Source organism: Salminus brasiliensis, chromosome 15, assembly GCF_030463535.1.
Source record: "Salminus brasiliensis chromosome 15, fSalBra1.hap2, whole genome shotgun sequence".
In the NCBI taxonomy this organism is placed as follows: domain Eukaryota; kingdom Metazoa; phylum Chordata; class Actinopteri; order Characiformes; family Bryconidae; genus Salminus; species Salminus brasiliensis.
In genome coordinates this window covers 5,073,892-5,096,463 of record NC_132892.1, presented here as the reverse complement: position 1 = coordinate 5,096,463, position 22,572 = coordinate 5,073,892, and the positions used below count along the sequence as shown (strand labels likewise).

The following is a 22,572-nucleotide window of genomic DNA, read 5'->3' as shown; positions in this document are numbered from 1 at the left end:
TGTGTGTCTGGGTTGTGTCAGTAATCCGTGCAGGGTCTAACTGTATGTAGCACACAGTCCTGAACTGCTCCTATAATCACATATGTATGAAATCCTTTAGAGACCAGGCTGACTGGAAAGCTTTCCTAGAGGAGTAGAGGCTGTTACTGCAGTACGGGTGGAGCGTCTATTAAAGCCTGTTAAAAATCTTGATTTCAGAAGATACATTGGGTGTGCGTGTTTCTATAGGACATCATTGAAAAACAAGGGTCTTGTCGGAAAGCAGGGCCTAGCCGGCAGTAAAACTTGTGGGGAATTATTAACAGAAGGCTCAGCGAGGGTTCAGACCTTGTTCAGTGCTGTAAGAAAAACCTGGAAGGCAACTGATAGGAGATTTTTTATCAGGCACACAGTTTCAAAAACATATAAATCAAATTTTAGTTTATGGCCTTCCTACAGTGTGAGTATTCCACTGACTGTTTCAGAGATTTAAGATCACAGTCAGGGGTTGGCGAATAATACTGTAGCAGTGATTTATATAAAGCATGAAAAGCAGAGGAGCGTGTTCTCCACTGAAGATGTTATTGACTGAAGAAAGGCCAGTGGCTTAGGAAACACTTTAAGGTTCTAAATGGCTTTATTTGTAATTGCTGGAGTAAGAGACTCCTACACAAGATGAATGTGTTCTAATAAAAAGTGAGACCGTTTTCAGTCATCCAGGTCATTCGATTTTCTCGTAGCACTAAATCAAGGTGATTGGACTTGTGGTTTTAATCTAGGAGATGTTTTGCCACTCATTCAAAGGCCTTCATCACTCCTTTTCATCAGTTCTCGTTTCATTTTAATTGACGATGCCCTTGGAAAGCGTGATGAAATGTTTGAGACTACACCTTCAACTCCTGTCTCCTCTACCTATTATTTGGCTTTGTCTAGAACCTCAAGTGACACATTCATTTCTGTAGGAGAGGCTGACTCTTACAGTGTAACAGGAATAACTTACAGTGTAAAATTGCTTCCTAGGTGGGCTGAAGTTGTCAGATTTGAATATGGAGCAACCACACATGAGCCTCCAACCCTGCTCCTGCAGAGCCACCAGCATACAGACTTTGGATCCAACCCTAATCCAAGCCACTTAATCCAACAATTACTGCTTTCAGAAGTGCATGATTTGCTGAACAGGGTAAGCTGATAGCTGTAGGTTGGAGGTATCTCTCCAGGTTGAGACTAGGAGACCTCCGGTCACCATGCTCTATACCAAGCTAGATGGTATATAGCCATGCGACATTGGGCTGTAACCCAGGTTACATGCCCATGTCAGGCTTGTATGGCTATCTGAACTGGTGCCAAATGGTTTTATTAGTGTCACGCCCGCAACATCACGCCCTCCCCCAGGGCGTCTAGTTTGCTAAGTTCATCATGTCTTGTTTAGTTAATGTGTTTCATCTGAGACTGGGGGTACTTAAGGAGCTCGGACACTGAGCTCCTCGCCAAGAATTGCTAGTTTAGGACCTTGAGGTTACGTACTCGGATCACGGTGTGTTTAGGCCAGCTTCGGCTCTTTGTTCACATCCTCGAACGGGCCACAGGGCCATCTACGGATTTAGCGAGGCGCGTTTGCTCGCTCCAAGTTTATACCCACGGCTCTTGCTGCAGCTACGCGACCCTCTTCCACGCTGCATTACCAGGTTTGGTCGGCCTAGCCGTTTATGGTTCAGCGGCTGGTTCCCCAGCTCTCTTCTCCCCTTTTTGAGTAGTCTAGTGCGTCCTTAGTTCCCCCCTTGTTTTCCCAGGCACTGCCTGTAGGTTTTGTTAGTATTCCCCCATTTCCCTGCCCTGCTCACCAATCTCAGCTCCCAGAGCCCCCCAGTCTCAGGTGTGCTTTGTGTTTGCCCACTAGTTTGTCGAGTTTACGTTGCTTTCCTGTTTATTCCCGTTAGTTGCTTCTTTGTTTGCTTTGGTTTGCTCTTTGTATTATTTTCTATTGTGTTATTAAAGTACTTGCATCGGACCCACGCATGCATCCAACCCTCCCTGCGTCCATGGAACCCACCTAGCCCACGTTCCACCCATGTGAGCCCCACATGAACATGTTGGCTGAGGTTCTCTGAATATTTGAATGAGTTGAATAAGTTGGAGTGGTGTTTGTGATCCAGAACCCATCACCAAACATCTGGTGCATGTCCTCATTGATGCTCTTGTGGCTGAATGCAATCAATTCCGCAAAGCAATCTCTTAAAATGGCTAAAACCTTCCTAGAAGAGCAGAGGCTGTTACAAAGGGGGGAGAAAGCAATATTGGATGAACAAGTGTCTACAAACTTTTGTACATATACAGTCAGGTCCAAGTATTTGGACAGTGAGCCCTTTTTTGCCTCTGTACACTACTTCAACTTAGCAACACCAGAAGACCTAAAAGACCACGGAGGACCCCTAAACAAGTCGAGAACATGCTCAAAGAGGTAGGCTTATCATTGTGAAAGTCCGCAATCAGGAAACACCTTTATGAATGTCAATACAGAGAGTCTAAAACATCTTAAGATACAAACCACTCAACACTCAAGATCAGAGAGACCAGATTAGACTGATAGAAAACATCTGAAAAAGCCTGATTAGATGTGGAACAAGATATTTGTAATGATGAAACCAAGATTAGCTCGAATATGGCAAAGGAAAGACAGGGTTCATGATCCGAAACAGGTACTGTACCCCCATCTCCACCCAGCTTTCGTTTCCTGATTTGCATGACAAAATGAACAAGACTGAAATCTGATGCAGACTGATGCAGATTTAATCATTGTACTGGTGTTGGGGTTGTACTGGGAGGGCTTTTGGTTGTGGAATGCTTCTTGGAGAGTCAGATGCGTTTACACTGCTAGAACGTGGCTCAGATGCATCTCTGTCCACCTATTTAAGTGGTTTGAGTGATTGGATTTGTTTCTGGTTATAACACGTCTTGGGTGTGTTTACACTTGCAGTTTTATGTGGATTGGCCTTATCTGGATATAATCTGATATTCCATATGCATGAAGGAAGCGTGACCCAGGCCACGTTCACCATGCGTCCTGGCTGATCCGATCATCAAGTGGCCAGCACAAAGCACAGATGTAAACGAGGTGCATTGTGCCTTGAGGACACACTGTAATCTGATCACTCAAACCACATTCAGGGGAGGTCAGAGACCAGATTACCACATTATTCTTGCAGTGTAAACGCCAAAACGCCTCAGCCGACTGCACGGCCGCATCAACTGCATCACCTACCGAGTTGGCTTGTGCGCAAGTATAAACCGAAGTGATGGTTAATGCCAGGTACACCTCATGTATATTAGCCACTGCTTTCCAACCAACTAAAATACCAAAGCTACCACCTAGCTGTACCATAGCAACAACCTAAAAACTCCTCAGAAAAATTCCACAGAAAATAGCACCTTCACTATCTAGCAACACTCAAAATGTTCTGCCGCCACCTGGGATAGGACCACATCAACCACCCAGCAAAATGCCAGCAACCACCTTGAACACCATGGAAACTACTCAGTAACCCTCTGCAACTATGTGATATAGTAGCTGCTTAGCAATACCCCGACAACCGCCTTGGGTAGTTGGCTACGCGTTTTGGCAATCATTTGTGATCGGATAACCCGAAGTGATGGTTAATGCCAGGTCTGAGCGGCACCTTCACCAAATCCTCACCTAACAATTTAGGGCCACGGTTGTCAACGTTGACAAGAAATCCGATCTGGAGTCAGCTGAGCACGCTACAGTAACAGTCTACGATAACTAATAGATACAGATTATATTCTTGGCTTGTACGCAAGTGAAACTAGGTGCCTTATCTCATTTAATTAATTATTCATGTGCGCCATGCCCCGCCTCCAGAGGAAACGATGTGAGAAATCTGATTGCAAGTGGAGACACTTTGAAAATGCCAGGTGTGAACGGCTACATTTTGGCAGTCATTTTTGATCGGATTATCTGAGACACATGTTAATGCCAGGTGTGAACGGGGCCTACCATTTAGAAGCACTGTTGCCAACGTTGACACAATATCCGATCCATATTATTCACCGCAATCTGCGGCGTTTAAACGTTTAAGGAATACAGCAGATTACTGCAGTGTTTCTGCTGGTGTCTGACACAAGTTCTTTACCGTGTGGTTGTGCTCTGCCTTTAAACATGTTCTCAGTTATTAATATTAGGAAATGCGGAGGTGGGTGAGCTCCTGCAGTGCTTTGTTTAACTGACGGGAAGTCATCAAAGTCTCTTTGCTTTAGTCATACAGAAAGTCAAACAGAGAGAGAGAGAGAGAGAGGGAGCTGTATCAGTCACCAAACCCCAGCCTCATTTTGAAAGACCCTTTAATAATTGATAGGATTTGAATAAAGAGCAGCAGGATGAATTATGAATTTAAATAATCTATAATAATAAGTCTCAGCTTCTAGTCTTCCCTTTATTGCAGCATGGACAGAGAGAATAGATGAGTGTGTGCGTGGGAGTGTGTGGGGCGTGTGTTTTCGGCTCTGCTGAGACTGGAAGTCTGGCAGATGCCGTAGAAAGCAGACGGAAACTTAAACACCCAAACTTTTTCTTGTCAACTTGTCCGTTTTTTTTTTTTTATCGAAGCATTATTTAATCAGGAGCTGAGTAGGACCACATCAACCACCTTAAACACCATGAAAACTACTCAATAACCCTTTAGGCTAAACTTTAGGCAAAACTGCTTAGCCATACCCCAACAACCGCCTTGGGTACCTTAAATACCCGAAGAGACCACCAAGCTGTACCCCTAATACCCACAGAAAATAGCACACTCACCATCTAGCAACACTCTGCACAATGTTCTGCAGCCACCGGGGATAGGACCACATCAACCACCTTCACCAAAACGGAAACTACTTCAGTAAGCCCCCCAGTTAGTAGTTAATAGTACCTGCTTAGCAACAGCCTATAGTATCCACCTCAGGCACCTTAGGTACTGCTTTTCAACCAACTAAAATACCAAAGATACCACCTAGCTGTACCCTAGCAACAACCTAGCAACCATCTAATACCCATGTAAACTATCAGTAATCTTCTAGCAACACTCAGAATGTTCTACAGCCACCTGGGATAGGACCACATCAACCACCTAGCAAAATGCCAGCAACCACCTTGAACACCATGGAAACTACTCAGTAACCCTCTAGCAACTATGTGATATAGTAAGTGTTTAGCAATTCCCCAACAACTGCCTTGGTTACCTTAGCCACTGTGTTCCAAACAACAAAAATACCAAAGCTGTACCGTAGCAACAACCTAGCAACCCTTGATACCCGCAGAAATCAGAATGTTCTGCCGCCATCTGGGATACCACATCAACCACTTCGACCACTTTGGAAACTACTTAGTAAGCCCTCCAGTTAGTAGTTAATAATAACTGCTTAGCAACTGCTTATAGGATCCTCCTCAGGTACCTTAGGTACTGCTTTTCAACCAACTAAAATACCAAAGTTAAATACCATAGCAACAATAACAACCATGCAAAATACCACAGTAACCATCTAGCATCACTCGGAATGTTCTGCAAACACCTGGGATACCACATCAACCACATCAACCAACAAGCACAATCCATACCATAGTAACCACTTAGAAACACTACCTTAGGTACCTTCATCACAGCTTTCCAACCACCTACAATTCTAATGATACTACCTTGCAGTACCCTAGCAACCACGTAGCAATCATTTAATAGCCACCCAAAATATCATAATAACATCTAGCAACACTCAGAATGTTTAGTCTGTCTGTGATAAATGGGCTTGTGCATTTTTCATAAACACATAAACCACCTAGTGTTATCCTAGCAACCACCCTGAACACCATGGAAACTACTTAATAATCCCTGTAGCCAACATAAAATGTACCATAGTAACCACTTAGAAACACCACCTTGGGTACCTAAAATTCTAACCAAACACCTAAAATTCTAAAGTTACTACCTCGCAGTACCCTAGTTACCACCTTGCAATCACTTAATAACCACCAAAATTACCACAGCAACCTTCTAGCAACACTCAGAAATGGAAGAATTCTTTAATGAAGAGCTGAGCTGGTGGGTTTACTTTAAAAGTAGGACCAGCTGCTTGAGCTGGAGAGGGAATAAGGTGATAGACAGTACCAGGCTCAGGGCCCAAGCTTCTTATTACAACTCTACATGTAAACTAGCTGCTCTGAGCCCTCAAAGGAAACCTCACAGCAACTGAAGTTCAGTTTGTGTGACTGTCCCAAGTCCCCCTGACATGCTGTGTGGAGAATGTACCAAAGTCTGATTGAGGGACATCTGTAAGTGTTTGAAAGCTGTTTTGCATGAGCTCTTTCCGACTGAAGGACCGAACTCCTTGACATGGAAGTTTTCTGGTACTGCTATGACATGCCAAGACAGAATTTCATGACACTGTGTTTCAAGATTTTTTGATCGGCATCAAACAAACCCCATAATATTCGTTCTGTTAGTAAGATGTGAGCTCATAAGCGGCTTCGGTTACTGTGCAGCAGAATCGGAAAATGCTCAGAAATGGTGGTGTAAACATTTATATTCCCATTGATACAACCTTGATACAAACACACCTCGCAATAACCTAGCAAGCACCCGGAACACTACTGAAACCACCTTGTGACCACCTTAGTAACCATAATACGTACCATAGTAACCACTTAGCCACAACGTAGCATCTATTGGAATAACATATAAATTGCCGCACACTAGCAACATCCTAGCAACCAACTGGAACACCCCATCAACTGTCTAGCAATATCCTAGCAATCACCTAGTAACACCCTAGCTACCGTTAAATATACAGTTGCAACCACCTGTCTTATGCCACTTGGATACAAGCACCTATCAACCACCTAGTCAGCAGCCTTAAACATCATTTTTAGCAACCTATATCCCCCTTGCAACCGCAAAATATACCATATTAAAGGATTCAGTTGGATATAAACGTCAGTTGGAATGGCCTTAATTAGACTGGTCTAATTCGACTGAGGTGTAGACATGGACATATTTCACTCCGATTGGGCTATTGATTGGATTGCTAACGAATGATCAGGCTGCATGTAAACGCGGATATAGGAAAACAGCACCAACAAAAGTTCAATATACAGTTTTTTGCATTATACATGTACTCATGCTCTGTTCTGAGTAAATCCTCAGCGCAAACACTAGTCGTTAGATTCAGCCACTGAATGTACTTGTACTTGTGTAAACAAAGCAATGAGAAAAGGGCTGCTGCTCAAGACCTTTGTTTTCCTTCTCCTTTTCGAAGTAGTCCATTCATTAATATGTTTTCTCTTCAGATTTACAGAAGCAAAAAGATGAAAGACTCCCTCCGGCATCTTTGTAGCCTAAAAGTCCATGAAACTTTTATCACTTTCAAAGTTGACACGGCCGTTCAGAGGCATCCAGAGAAACTGCTCCCGATCAAACGTGTTTTTATCTGCCAGTTTTTTTTTTTCGTTGTTTTTTTATCTGAAGCTGGACGAGTTCTAAAAGGCTTACTGCGAACTTCTCAGAAAAGAAGGGCAGGAAGGGTACTGTGAGCGATGTCATCCAAGAACCACTTTCGGTGTCACTAAAGTTATGTAATGTTTGGGGAAAAAGACATCTGTAAGTGTGGAGGAGGTAAAGTGGTATTTCTGTAGTGTAGCGTAAACTGGGCCTGTACAGTCTGGCCCAAAAAGTGAGGACACCCTATGAAAACCATTGTTTTTTAAACTAGAAATGCAGTTTCTTCTAAAGTATTACTACTTTAAATGCTCAGAATCAGGTTAGATCATCATTAGAACAGATTCTGGAGAAGCCTGTCTTATTTAAACCTCAGACATTTACTTTGGTTTGCTCTTGATTGGTAAAGTGAGAGTTTTCACCGTGATGAAATCCAAAGTTCTCTCTGAGGCCTTTAGAAAGAAGCTCCACTGTCCACTGCTAAATACATGTACAAGTGCTACACCTGCCAACACGGCCAAGTCCAACAGTCCAACAGCAGACCACAAAATGCCTCCAAACATCCTAAAATATCATCACAGGATCTACGGGTAGCTCTTGACAGAGCTGAAGTCCAAGTACAGCATACCATCAGAAAGGGACCACACATTTGATTTTCATGGGAGGTGAGCAGAGAGGAAACCATCAGAGCAAGACTAAAGTTTTCCAGAGGACACCTAGACCAAGACCAGGACATCTGAGACAGAGTGCTTTGGGCGTATGAATCCGATTCGTTATTTGGACGCAGTACCAGAGGACATGTTTTGCGTTAAAAACAAAGTGCTACATGCGGCTTAAACCTAACAATGACCTCCGATTTTTTCTCCAAAAGCACCATCTCAGAAGTGAAACATGGGGGTGGTGGTGTCGTGACACATCCTATCCACTCTGACGTTGTCTTACAGAAGGACCGTTTAGGACCCAGCAGCTTACTAGGACATATTTAATGCTTTATTTTGCAAACGGAGCAACTGAATTTGGTAATATGAGGTTTCCATTTGATAAAACGTAAAACAGCAACACAGTCAAGAAATAATAAAATATAAAAAATAAAAATATATACATTTCCATTTATTTCAATCGTGAATGGAAAGTAATCACATGGACAATTCCACCCAATGGAACAGTCAGGGGGATAGGATGTAGATAACTGTTGCTAATATTTGTTAGCAAGCTAACACACGCTAAAGAAACTAGCTTGATAGCGGATAGCAAGTGCACGATAGCTAGCTTTACCTGTTGGTATCAGCTTTAAATGCCAGCCTAGCAACAATGTTTTATCGTTGAACTTGCTAATATTGCTAATAAGTTAAATAGACCTAAATAAACTTCAGTAATGATCAGTAAATATCATTTGATACATTTCAATCTGGCATATAAGTATGACAGCCACGTGAAGATGGGCAATTAATCATTAATCATTTTAACCAATGGAACAATGGAACAGCTCCAGCTTTTGCTTCTAGTTTGTCTCAGATGGTCTAAGCTGGTCTTTAATGGTCAGGGTGGTTAAAAAGCTGGAGATTCAGGCAAAGACATACACTAAGCTAATAAGCTAGCTGGTTAACTGGTTAGCTCTTGACCAGCACAGTGTATGTTGCAGTTCTGGTCATGTTGGTCGACCAACTTGGTCTTGCTGGTCTTGTTGGTTGACCATCATAGTCTTGCTGGTCAAGCTGGTTGATTAGATTGGTCTTCATGGTTGAGCTTCATCATACAGGTGGTCTAGCTTGGTCAGGTTGATCCATGCGTGTAGACCAGCTTAACCATCAAACATACCACATGCTGGTCAAGAGCTTAGCTGGTCAACCAGCTTAATCAGCTCAAGCTGGCCATGGACGTTGTGCAGAAACTTGTCATCTTATTAAAACTGAGGGATGGATGGTTGAATGGTTTAAGTAGACTTGATAGATTGATGGTTAGTATGTAAGGAAGGTCAAAACTAAATGTTCTACAATGGCCAGGTTATACTCCAGAGCTTAATCTTTTTTTATTGTTATTATTATTTTTTAAATTTCAGCCATTAATATCTGCCCTGTATCTGTAAAGCAACGCTTTCTATAGTGCAAATAAACCTCACCTAAAAATGCAAATACGGAATTTTCCACTAGAGCAACTAGAGACACTTTGAATTCCAACACATGGACCAGCTGAAAAATGGCAAGCTGTGATCTACAAATAACGTTCATGAATATCTGTATCTTCTAGTCATATTGATTTTATTACGTATTTCTTACCACAGCACATGGGTTATGAAATGTTGCGATGATGTGAAAGGGAATATTTTAGAAAGGCTCTGCTGAGAAACACAGCAAGAATCCTCCAAGGCAGCCTTCACCCTTTTGAAGTGCCTCCTGCAGCAAGATTTGGACCAATCAATTCCAAACTCTTTTATTCCCACAGTCGTGTAAGTTTATGCAAAGATATGTCAAGCCTAGTCACTGACGAGCCTTTGTCCTCCATGAAAAGCCTTTAAACATGTCATTTCGCTGCATGAAAGCTGACATTTCTGGGAATTTAAGAGTGCTTTGGGCTACGTTCACACAGCAGGTAAAAGTGGCGCAAAGCCGATCTGCAGTGTGAACGGCAGAAAACACACTGAAACTGACCTTTTCAGTCCCGATTTGGGCCTCTTTCATATGTGGTACTGAAATCCGATACATATCCGATATGCTGCAGTGCGCCTCGGTCTGAAGAGGCTGATAGGAATTCATGTGACATTCGCTGAGGAGAAGGAAAATGGGTGGCAGACTGCAGTGCAGGAGGTTTTCAATGACGGGATAGTGAGGTAACAGACCTCTTCATCTAAATATTTGGGGTGATGGCTCTGTTCAAGCTAGGTTAGAAGGTCAATATCGCAACAACCACTACAGGTTTCTGAAGAAATGAAAGAGTGAAGAAGAGTTGCCACAAGGGGACGCTGCTGCAGCATCGAAGGAAAATAAAAAGTTGAAACGCAAAGTTTAAAGAATACAAGGACTCTGGGTTTGAAGACAGCGAGCGTTGGACTCTGCTGTTCGGACACCCAGGGGAAGTTCATCCCACCACTTCGGTGCAGGACAGTAAAAAGTCTGGACGCTCGTCTTCCCTGGATCTTAAAGGATGGCGGGTCGAGCCGAGCCGTACTTGAAGCTGGAAGGGCTCTTGGTGCTGATTGGCTTTTGACCATCGCCATCAAGTACGGAGGGGCTGGCTGGTCCAGTCTTGGCTTTGTAGGCCAGAGGTTTTTAATCTAATGGGAACAGCACCTACAGGAAGCCAGTGAAGAGAATGCAGCAAAAGCTGAACCAGGGGGTTTCAGTGAACGCAACCAACTTGCAGAACATTTGTAAGAACTGGAGAAGAACTGGAGAAGCCCAAGCAAAGTGGAGATGGAGAATACCAGCAAGGATGCCAGGGATGACAACATTCATCTACATGACCTGACACCACAGTGCTGCCTTCAACCTGGTACTTAGAACTTACAGTATACGCCTCTATACTTGTACATGTACATCCCCTTAAAAGGTCATTATGAGTGGGGTCTCTCACTTCTCAACATCGGTTAGGATTTTTGGTATCCTGTAGTGGGGGCACTAGGCACAACCATGTGCAGGTTAGCCAAATGCCAAAACCAGAGATAAAGCTATGTTAAGTTAAATGTAAGTGTTGCCTGCAATACCTCAGTGCTAAGCTCAATTAGGTGTCCTTCAGAGATGTTAGCTACACTGTTAGCTGTCTGAGCTGAACTAGTAGGATTGAAACAAGCAACTCAGACACTGGTAATAAAAAGGTTTGTACATAGTCACTCTGTCCCCCTTTTACTGTACTGTACAGCCTGAGATCTGCTGTGTAAGCTATAGCAGCAGTGTCAATACATGGTCAAACATTAACGAGGCCTGTAAAGGCAGAAACGCTCCTCGCTGTTTTACTGCTGGACTAACTTTCCCTCAAATCTCCTCAAGCACTTAGACTGAAAGGTAGCTACACGACCAGCCTGTCCAGCCGGCTAACATCCGTCCTCTGCAGTGTCATTCAGGTAATGTTATCAGTCCGAACGTTGTGTTTTCGCTTGTGTGTTCATTTTCTCAATCCTTTTAGGGGAACTGTGCCAGTCAAGTAGTAGGATTGTTCTACACTAATCCAGCCAGCATTTCTGAAAAGTTAGCCAGCAAACCATTTTATCAGTAAATCTGCTTGCTCCAGCTCTTAACAGTTATTGCAATGCTCAGTGCAATGCTCAATGCTCACCTCGGAAACCCTCCTTTTTCGTCACTGTTAAAATTTAGGAACACCTCAGCCAGTTTGCATGGCTTTGCATGTAGTTACAGATTAGTAATCCTTAGGCTGTAAAAAAAAAGTCATGGATTAAAAGAGGTTAATGTAAAGTCCTACACTCTTAAAATAATCAAGGTTTCGAGTTTTTCCTTGCCTCTGTTGCCACTAGAATGCTCAAAATAGGCTCAAACCTGGATCTCTGTAAAGCTGCTTTGTGACAACATTCGTTGTGAAAAGCGCCATATGAATACATTTGAATTTGAGGGTCCTTGCGTTTCAAGAGTTCTGGGCCACTGGCTGCCACACAACCCCAAAGCATAACAGACCCACCCCCATGCCTAACACTTGGCAAGGGTTCCTTCAACAAATGCAGCTCCTATTTTTTATTGTAACCAAGGACAGCAGTTTTTAGATCATTCATCCACAGTGATAGTTTTAGATGTAGTTTATTTTTGAGAGCAAAGCTGCACAGTAGAACAGTGCACCACCAGGGGAAATTGCTTTGACTTTTTAGCCAACATATAAACAGTTCCAACTAGTCGAGAGATGGGTCGGTGGATTAGAGCGTCTGTCTATGGGTTCTGAAACTGATCAATGGACACTTAGAAACTTGTCTTCTGCTTTTTTTGTGAAGATAGGACTCGGGTAAACCCATTTCAGGCACCACTGCAATTCGTCCACATGAGTAAAGACATGGTTTCACAAGAAATATGAAGAATTTCTAAAATTGGACTTTAATTTTTCAGGTTTAGGCTCAGATTATCTCTTCACACAGTGCTATAGGTCACATGGGGTCTCATTACAGAGAGAGTTGAGACTGTTCTGAACACTTTGATATAAAACACGTGGGTATTATCTTAGAAGCAAGTGCCTTTAAAGAATTTAAGAAGATATGCAAAAATCAAGAAAATTCCCTCTAGATGAGCTCCAGAGGGTTAACTGCCATTTCTTGTTTCTTAACCCCTTAACACTCCAATGCTTATTAAACAAATTTTAAATCATGTGCCTTTTTAAATTGATGCTACATGTCTTCCTTAGGTGCAACAATGAATGGACACAAAGTGGTAGCATGTGCCTTCGTCTTAGCAAGCCTGCTGCTAGGCCCTATCCAAGGTGGGAACATTCTAGTAGTCCCTGTTGACGGCAGCCACTGGATCAACATGAAATTTTTGGTTGAGGCACTTCATGCCAAAGGACACAATCTTACAGTCATACGAGCAGCAAATAGCTGGTACATTGAAGAATCCTCCCCTCTTTACACGTCCATCACTATACAAAGCACAGGCATGTTCGATGAGGAATTCATGGGTGGATATATAAGCAAACTTTTGAAAATCCGGAGGGAGGGCTCCACCTTTCCTCGTCTGAAACTGGAAAAGGAGTTGTGGGACAAAAAAGTAGAAATGTTCGAAAATGAGAAGGAAGTGTTGATGCGCATAATTGAGGACGAGCAGTTAGTGCAGTCCTTAAAAGATGCCAAATATGAAGCATGTCTTACAGACCCTGCTTTGATTAGTGGCATCATCATAGGCCGGTTTCTGAAACTGCCTCTAGTCTTCAATGTTCGGTGGACAGTCCACGGTGAAGGCCATTTTGCGATAGCTCCTTCACCACTTTCTTACGTCCCTGTGCCAATGCTGGAGTTTTCGGATCGCATGAGCTTTTCCCAGAGAGTCCTGAACGTACTCATGTACTTGATTATAGAAGTACAGATCAAGTACTTTCTGGACTCAAATTACAACGCACTGTGCAATCGCGTTTTCGGCCCAGGAGTCAACTATTTCGAAATTGTCCAAGGAGCAGATTTATGGCTCTATAGAAGTGACTTTGTCTTTGAATTCCCAAGACCCACAATGCCGAACATTGTCTACATGAGTGCTTTCCAGTGCAAGCCATCAAAGCCTCTTCCACAAGATCTTGAGGACTTTGTCCAGAGTTCTGGGGAACATGGTGTCATCATCATGTCTCTGGGCACCTTGATCGAGCAGCTTCCTCATGATGTCGCCAATGCAATAGCTGAGGCCTTCGCAGAGCTTCCACAGAAAGTTATCTGGGCTTACAAAGGGGAAAGACCATCCACCCTCGGGAACAATACCTTACTGGTGGACTGGATGCCTCAGAATGATCTCCTTGGTCACCCTAAAACAAAGGCCTTTGTGGCACATGGAGGAACTAACGGAGTCCAGGAAGCTATCTATCATGGGGTTCCACTTGTTGGTTTCGGGCTCATCTGGGACCAGCCTGACAATCTTTCGAAAATGAAAGTGAGGGGAGCAGCTAAGATGATTGACTTTGCAACTTTGGACAAGAACGCCTTCCTGGAAACTATAAAGGACGTTCTCCATGAGCCTTCATACCGGGAAAACATGCAACGACTCTCCAGACTCCATAAGGATGTACCTGTGAAGCCGTTAGACAATGCTGTCTTCTGGATTGAGCATGTCATGAGGCATGGTGGTGCTCCTCATCTACGAACTGAGTCTTACAAGATGCCCTGGTATGCTTACCACTCTGTTGATGTCATGCTGTTTCTACTGTCTGTAGTTTCTGTAGTAGTGTTCATTGTGTACAGAGTTATCAGATATTGCTGCTGTAGGCTGTGTATGAGGAGAAAGACGACCAAACGAGATTGAGTGTTGGTTTTAGAAATCTCTGGTGCTTCTAATCAACATATCTCCTCAGGTTCCTCCAGCTAGCATGTTATACCTGCCAGTTCTATCCATGAAGGGAACTGGGATTTGTGTTCCTCTTTTTGTTTTTACATCTGCATTTCCATCTTTTATTTTTTAGTTTTTTTGAGGGACTGTGAGCTTCATTTATGCAGTTGAAACATGGCTATAACTACAGTAAAACTGATCTACTGATCTGATCTGTCAGCAATCCAGAGCACTCCACTATTCATAATATGGTGAATTCTTACTACCTGATGCACAAACAGCTAAACGCTATCATTCCCAGATAACATGCCCATGTAGGGCCTGTATGGTTAGCCCAACAGGAAACCAGAAGGTTTTGCCCACATTTGAATGCCCGCATATGAATGCCCACCAGGGTCAGTGATGGGACCAGGATGGGTTAAACATGGGCTGTAATGATGGGACCCATTTGGGAAGCCCTACACATGAGTCCCAGTAACAACACATGTACAAACCCACTGAGAGCCCATGCCCACCTAGAATCCACCTCACCCACGTTCCACCAGTGTAGCATGTTGTCTGGTTTATCATTCGCTGTGATACTTGGTGCTAAAAAGTATTGATTTAACTGCTATATGCATAGTTAGAGACATTGGCTGATGCATGATTAGGTTTTAAATTTTTTATTATTTAATATTTTTAAAATGTACTCAATAGTCCTCAGCAACTTTTGGTTGGCACTTAGACTGCTACTCTCTACCTATTATATGCGATGCTCCCAACACCAGCACAGCCAATTGTGCTCTTTTGGGTTCCAGATACTGATGGCAGCCTGACCCGGGATTTGAAAAAGTGGTCCTTGGTATTTTCATTTAGTGTTACGATTAGGATTATAAAAACTGGAAATTTCTTGGAAATCAAGTGATATGGAAACATTTGAGGAATTATCTGGACATGTAGGAAAATTACATGTAAAGAACTAATAAACAGTAGAACCCATTTCCATCTAATTTTCTCCATCTTTCCATCTCCTTTGTCTCCAAATTTCAATTTCAGTTTTTTTCCCTGTGCTAATACTGACTTATCTTTTTATTTCCCCCAGAAATCAGTTTTTAAACCCTTATTCTGTTAAATTGTAAGAAGGTGGTGCTACACTAGAAATGGAGTAATTGGCAGCTTTGGCTGGAACAGACCCTCTTTGCAGGAGCTGTCCTGCAACTAGCTAGCAAGTCAACCTTATTGTTATTGATCATGTGGTTTTAAGCTGTTGGTCGCATTAACAGACATTCTGTACAAGGTTCTCTGCAGTTTTTCCAGTATGTCTAGTGTTGGCATCCATGTTTTCTACAGTCACCGTTTCCCATTATTTGTTCGAAGGTCTTTAAATTTAACCCTTTCACACTAGTGCTTTTTAGAACCACCTTTTGTGGCAACAACAGCTTTGGGAGAGTTTCCACCAACTTTGCTCACTGTTTGAGAGTGAATTGCAACCGTACTCCCTGCGGATCTTCTACAAGTTTATCAGGTTGGTTGGACAATGCTTGTGGAACCACATTTTTGACATAGTTCCGCAGATTCTTGACTGGATTAAGATCTGGACTTTTTTGTTTCAACCAGGAATAACAAAACTCCATGATTAGCCTTGAGAAACGCTCACAAGCGGGAGGGAATCGTAGTCCTTTTTGTCACTAAATTTAAATGAAATTATTTTGAGCATCAATTATTTAATATAAATAATCAATATTTGCATTCTAGATGAATTTGATGACTTTTGCAAGGCACTGTATGTGGTCTGAGTTGCGGCCGCAGAACACTGCTTCTTACATATTTTGACATAATCACTTGTGATTGGTAGAATATATATACCAGTGCAAGGCCCACTGTACCAGGCAGGGTTGTAGTTACTCAGTCAGTCGGTGGCCCAGTTGTTAGTATAATTAGACCAAGGGATTACAAACTCAGCAGTTTGCTGACGGATGAAATTATGGGTATATTAGAGTTTGATCCCTAGGTCTGGAACCACAGGCTATAAACGGGTCTATAGGGACTGCACATTTACCTTCATTAGGTCGGTAAAAATACAGTTTATGGACAAAATTATTGGGACATCTACTCTTATTCTTCTGAAATCTTTTGTTGGAGTAACTGTCTCCACTTTCCAGGGAAGAAGGCTTTCTAGCAGATTAGAGCATTAGTGAGGTCAGGATGTTGGATGATGATCACCACCCCACCTAATCCCCAACTGTTCAACTCAGCCCAAAAGTAGTTGATGGAGCACTATCCATCATTCTACATGACACAGTTCCACTGCTCCCCAGCTTCTCAATGCTGGGGCGCTTTATATTCTTCTAGCCCACGCCTGGCATGAGGCATAGTGCCCATAGGTTCATGTTGATCTGCTATAGAGAGTCTAATTTTATTGGCTATACTTCTCTACAGGGACTAGACAAGCTGTGTAAATGTACATTTGCACATCTGTTTCAGCAATGCAACTTAAAGTAAATGAATACATTCATTATAAGCGCTGTCCACAAACACTTGGACATAAAGTGTAACTTTTCAACAATCCAAGAATTCCAAGAATACCCCTACAGTGCCTACACACAACCGGTCCAGCCTTGTTTATTCTTTTAAAATCAGGAGTTCTATCAAGGTAATATTTTGCCATTGTGTACACTACATACACTATATCAGCGTCAATCAATGGTAAAAGATTAACAAGGGTTATGACGACAAAGTCCTCATGTTCTTTCACATACTGCTGAATGAACTTTAGCTCAAATCACCTCACGGATGTATAACAGTATGAACAAAAGGCAAGGTAACACCGTCAGATCAATTTCCATGCTCTACATCATACTCAGGTTAGTGGCTCGGTTTTATTCTGTAGTGTTCAGACCAGTTTTTCTAAAAAGTTAGCTGACAAAGTATAGCATATCCATACCAGTTGCAGTTAGCAGTGTCTGTGTCTTATGCAGAGTCAGGTTTCTCGCATGAACTATCCATTTTCATGAATTTCTATCATAGTGCCACTTTCTGTAAAATGACAAAACGTCAAACCTCATCTGTCAGTTGTTTACTGAGACAGCTTTCTCAATATATTTAGGTGCAACAATGAATGGAAGCTAGGTCCTAGCATGTGCCCTGGTCTTAGCAAGTCTGCTGGTAGCTTCGACCCAAGGTGGGTCATTCAGGAATTCATAAAGAGCCATGTAAACAGGTTCTTAGAAATCTGGAGGGAGGGTTCCATCTTCGCTCGCCTGATACTGGAGATAGAGATGTGGGAAAAAAACTGAGCTTTTTTGAGGACAAGCCAAATTTGACTTGTGCCTTATTGACCCAGATTTCGATAGCGGTGTCATCATAGGTCACTTTCTTTCTAGTCTTCAATGTTTGGTGGACAGTCACCAGAGTAGATCATTTTGCCATACTATCTGATGCACAGAAATCTAGACAATGTCATTTTCACAGATTGTGATACCTGATACTCTGGGTAAAAGATGATTAAAGACATTTGTTGCATAATTGGACCCATTAACTGATGTATGATTAGACACAATCATTGATGTTCGATTCTATACTCTGATTCAGTGTTGGGGTTAGGCTTTAAAAGACTGGAAATAACTTGGAATTCAAATGAGATGGAAACATTTGATGAATTTCTTGGACATCTTAGAAAGTAAGAGATTGGCTAGTCAAAAGTAGCATTGGTGGGCATCCATATGTGGGGCCAACATGGAACACATCGACAAAACTTTCTAGTTCTCAGTTGGGCTGCCCATACAGACCTCACATGGGCATGTTATTAGGGAGGTGAAGAAAATGTGGAAACACACTGTGTTTTGGTGGTCTAGATTTAACACTCATATTAGACATAATCATAATACGAGGGGTGGTTCATTTCCTAAAACAATAAAGTATCCTAAAGTTCCTGACCACAGATGTCAGTCAATTTTAAAATAATGGTCAATTTTCTTTGCATTAATAATCTAAGAATTAAAGGAACAAAATATTTTCCAATGTATTTGCGTGATGGGGTGGTTGGGTTGATCATTTATTCTAAATAATAAATAAAAAATAAAAAAGTAAGAACCTGCATTATTTTTGTTTCTGGCTCCTCCAAATGCTAAAATCATGTCACTTCCTTTTGTGATTTCATTAAAAGCAACCGCACATTATTTATAGGCAAAACAAATTAGTGTGATTTGTTATTTTAAAGTCTTATGTAGAGAGGGGACAAATATGAAAACAATAAACAGTATGTGACTCTTTAAGAAAAAGTATTTTCTCATATATTAAGTCAACAAGAACAATTGAATGAATAGATTTAAGCTCTGGAAACATGTTGGTGATTTTTCTTTGTTTAATATGTCTTATTAAACGTTGCAGCTGCAAATGGCATCTGTTTTATAGAATGACTACAATACTTTTTCTGGGCTACTGTTTGTTCTGGCATGGTGTTACACAAACACAACCATGAGGCCTTCAGCAGGCTGACAGGTGTGTAAAACAGATGAATATCCAATTGCTTCTCATTATTTGTTGGAAGGTCTTTCTTGCAAAAGTATGCACTCATATCAGACTGGTATAGAGCAGTAGAACCACTTTTTGCTGCAACAACAGCTTTTAGGCTGTTGGGGTGAGTTTCTACTAGCTTTGCTCAGCATTTGGGAGTGATTTTCTACCATTCTCCCTGCAGATCTTCTCTAGGTTGCTCTGATTGGTTGGATGATTTTTGTGGCTCCACAATTTTCTAGTCAGGAGATCTACCAGAAGAGTCTGTAAGATTGAGGCCAGAACTTGTAAACCACTCTGGGAATGCATGACAGTAACCCCCCGCCCCACCAAAGAGTCCTGGGAGGTTTCGAACTGATGCCGACCAGGATGACGACTGCGCCCAGCTCCCTCTAACCAGTGTTCCCACTTGTCTGAGACCAGCTTAACTGCCAATAACTCCCTATCCCCAATGCCATAGTTCTGTTCGGCGGGAGATAGTTTGTGTAGATAGAAAGCTACAGGATGTAGTTTTGGGGGTCTCCGGTATGCTGTGACAAAACTGTGCAAAAACATTTTGATTAGGATTAAGGAAGGGGACGAGTGGAAGACAGCTTTTGTGACAACCAAGGGGCACTTTGAGTATTTAGTAATGCCATTTGGGCTGTCTATTACCCCCTCTGTCTTTCAGGCATACATAAGGAAGGTCCTCAGGGATCATGCTGCGTAAATACGCCATTGTGTACTTGGATGATATGCTAGTTTATATTGCTAGAGAAATATGAATTCCCCCTCCAGTCCGTTGCCTTTGTAGGCTATGTAATGAGTGGTCAGGGAATCCTCATGGATCAAAAAGTAGATGCTGTGCTTCAATGGCCTACTCCCTCTTCAGTTAAAGAATTACAGAGATTCCTGGGTTTCACAAATTTTTACTACAGGTTTATCCATGATTTCAGTTCTATCGAAAGAGGCTTTACTAGGGGAGACATAATCCAAGTTTGAAGTCAAAATACAGTTCTGGGTCAGTTCCAAAATGTAGATGAATGCAACCAAAACAAACATTACACAGGTGAACAGTCCAAGAGGAAAAAGACAAAAGCGTGATCCAAAAATACAAACAAAAGTTCAGTTTCCAATACACAATACACAAAAAGCAATACAAAGGTCATGCACAGGAATACAAACATAGACAGAATGCTCAGTAGTTTCAACAGTCTGGGAATTCAATACCTTATGACAACCAAACCTAAAGGCTTAAATACTAAACTAGCATCGTCATGTGATTACAAACAGGTGAAAAACATTGGTATTCTGGAGAAAGTGAATACGGATGCTGAACTTGGAGTCATGTGACTAGTCAGGTGATCTCCCAGAAGAGTCTGGGAAATTGAGGCCAGAACTTGTAAACCACTCTGTGAATGTGTGACACTAACTAAGACTGTCAGTGGTCCAGTTGCTAGTAAAATTAGACCAAGGGACTGATGGATTAAATTACGGGTTTATTAGAGCTAATAGGCTAATTGAGCCCATAGGGACTGTGCATTTACCCTCATTATGAAGGGGCTCAAGGGAGAGGTAAATATTGACTAGCCTGGCAAGAAGGTATCCAGTGTCTATACAGGTAACAGGGTCACCCTCTCTCATTAATTTGAAATTATTAATTTTATCCATTTAACACTCATCTCATCAAGTCTGCAGGTTGAGGAAGGCTGTGTATCTGGATAATGAAAATTAAGGTCCCATGATCTTTCACATACTGCTGAATAAACTTTCCCTCAGATCTCAAAAAGTATTTATGTCAGTATGAACATCTATACAACGCTGGGTTTTGATGTCAAGGCGATTTTCATTTTCAACTGAAATGCAATGTCTATCTGACATCAGAGCCCAAAGTCATTGACATCCGTTCCTTGCTTAGATTTATCTTTTGTTGCTGAGTCTGTTTCAGAATCTAAAAGTTACATAAATAGGCTCTTGGAAATCCAGAGGGAGGCCTCCACTTTTGCTCGCATAAAACTGGAGATGGAGAAATGTTTGAGAAGGAAAAGGAAATAGTTATGAGCATAGTTGAGGATAAGGCATTAGTGCAGTCCTTAAAAGATGCCAAATATGACCTGTGCCTTATTGACCCTGTTTTGATTAGTGGCCTTATCATTGGTCACTTTCTGAAACTGCCCCTAGTCTTCAATGCTCGGTGGACAGTCCATTGTGAAGGTCATTTTGCGATAGCTCCTTCACCACTTTCTTATGTCCCTGTGCCATTACAGGAGTTATCGGATCGCATGACCTTCTCCCAGAGAGTCCTGAACGTACTCATGTACTTCATTACTGAATTACAGATCAACTATTATTTGGCATCAAATTACCATGAAATGTGTACTCGCGTTTTAGGTCCACAAGTAAACTACTTTGAAATTGTCCAAGGAGCAGATTTATGGCTCTTTCGAGGTGATTTTGTCTTTGAATTTCCAAGACCCACAATGCCAAACATTGTCTACATGGGTGGTTTCCAGTGCAAGCCATCAAAGCCTCTTTCACAAGATCTTGAAGACTTTGTTCAGAGCTCTGGAGAACATGGTGTCATCATCATGTCTCTGGGCACCTTTATCGAGCAGCTTCCTCATGATGTCGCCAATGCAATAGCTGAAGCCTTCGCAGAGCTTCCACAGAAAGTTATCTGGCGATACAAAGGGGAAAGACCATCCACCCTCGGGAACAATACCTTACTGGTGGACTGGATGCCTCAGAATGATCTCCTTGGTCACCCTAAAACAAAAGCCTTTGTGGCACATGGTGGAGCTAATGGAGTCCAGGAAGCCATCTATCATGGGGTTCCTCTTGTTGGTTTTGGGCATGTCTGGGACCAGCCTGACAATCTTTTTAAAATGAAAGTGAGGGGAGCAGCTAAGATGATTGACTTTGCAACTTTGGACAAGAGCTCCTTCCTGGAAACTATAAAGGAAGTTCTCCATGAGCGTTCATACCGGGAAAACATGCAACGACTCTCCAGACTCCATAAGGATGTACCTGTGAAGCCATTAGACAATGCTGTCTTCTGGGTTGAGCATGTTATGAGGCATGGTGGTGCTCCTCATCTACGAACTGAGTCTTACAAGATGCCCTGGTATGCTTACCACTCTGTTGATGTCATGCTGTTTCTACTGTCTGTAGTTTCTGTAGTAGTGTTCATTGTGTACAGAGTTATCAGATATTGCTGCTGTAGGCTGTGTATGAGGAGAAAGATGACCAAGCGAGAGTGAGTCTTGGTTTTAGAAATCTCTGGTGCTTTTAATCAACATATCTCCTCAGGTTTCTCCAGTTATCTGAATTCCTACTATCTGATGCACAGACATCTAGACAATGTCATTTTCACAGATGTGATACTTAGTGCTAAGCATAGGAGCGTTACAAATGGTGAAGCACTCATTCAACTGTTATATTCTGCAAAAAACATGATTAAACACATGAACTGTTGAATAATTGGACTCATTAACTCATGTATGATTAGGCACAGTCATCATTATTTGATTCTGTACTTTGATTTAGTTTTGGGGTTAAGCTTTAAAGGACATTTGATGAATGGGCGTTTCTTTGGCATCTTAGGTGCTTTGATAAACAATTTCTGTTTTGCAGAATGTGACGGAGTGGTAAATTTAAAAAATTGATGAACATAGATGTCAATC

General features: G+C 42.0%; 2 protein-coding genes and 1 pseudogene across 4 annotated transcripts in view; 2 read left to right on the top strand and 1 right to left on the bottom strand.

Moving 5' to 3' along the window:
* elfn1b (extracellular leucine-rich repeat and fibronectin type III domain containing 1b) overlaps positions 1-22,572 on the bottom strand; it is a 162,352-nt gene that overhangs the window by 62,122 nt on the left and 77,658 nt on the right. The gene's annotated exons all lie outside the window — the stretch shown is intronic.
* Positions 12,806-14,444, top strand: LOC140536046 (UDP-glucuronosyltransferase 2C1 pseudogene; annotated as a pseudogene).
* Positions 17,466-22,149, top strand: LOC140535438 (UDP-glucuronosyltransferase 2C1-like). Of its 3 annotated transcripts, XM_072656817.1 has the most exons (3): positions 17,466-17,683; positions 20,225-20,233; positions 20,918-22,149. In XM_072656817.1, exons 1-3 carry the CDS (start codon positions 17,533-17,535, stop codon positions 22,147-22,149), a joined length of 1,392 nt encoding a protein of 463 aa, XP_072512918.1. In that variant the 5' UTR covers positions 17,466-17,532. The 3 variants fall into 3 exon arrangements, with proteins under 3 accessions (XP_072512918.1, XP_072512919.1, XP_072512917.1); XM_072656818.1 differs by lacking the exon at positions 20,225-20,233 and having other exon boundaries at positions 17,466-17,681; positions 20,907-22,149; XM_072656816.1 differs by lacking the exon at positions 20,225-20,233 and having other exon boundaries at positions 17,466-17,686; positions 20,912-22,149.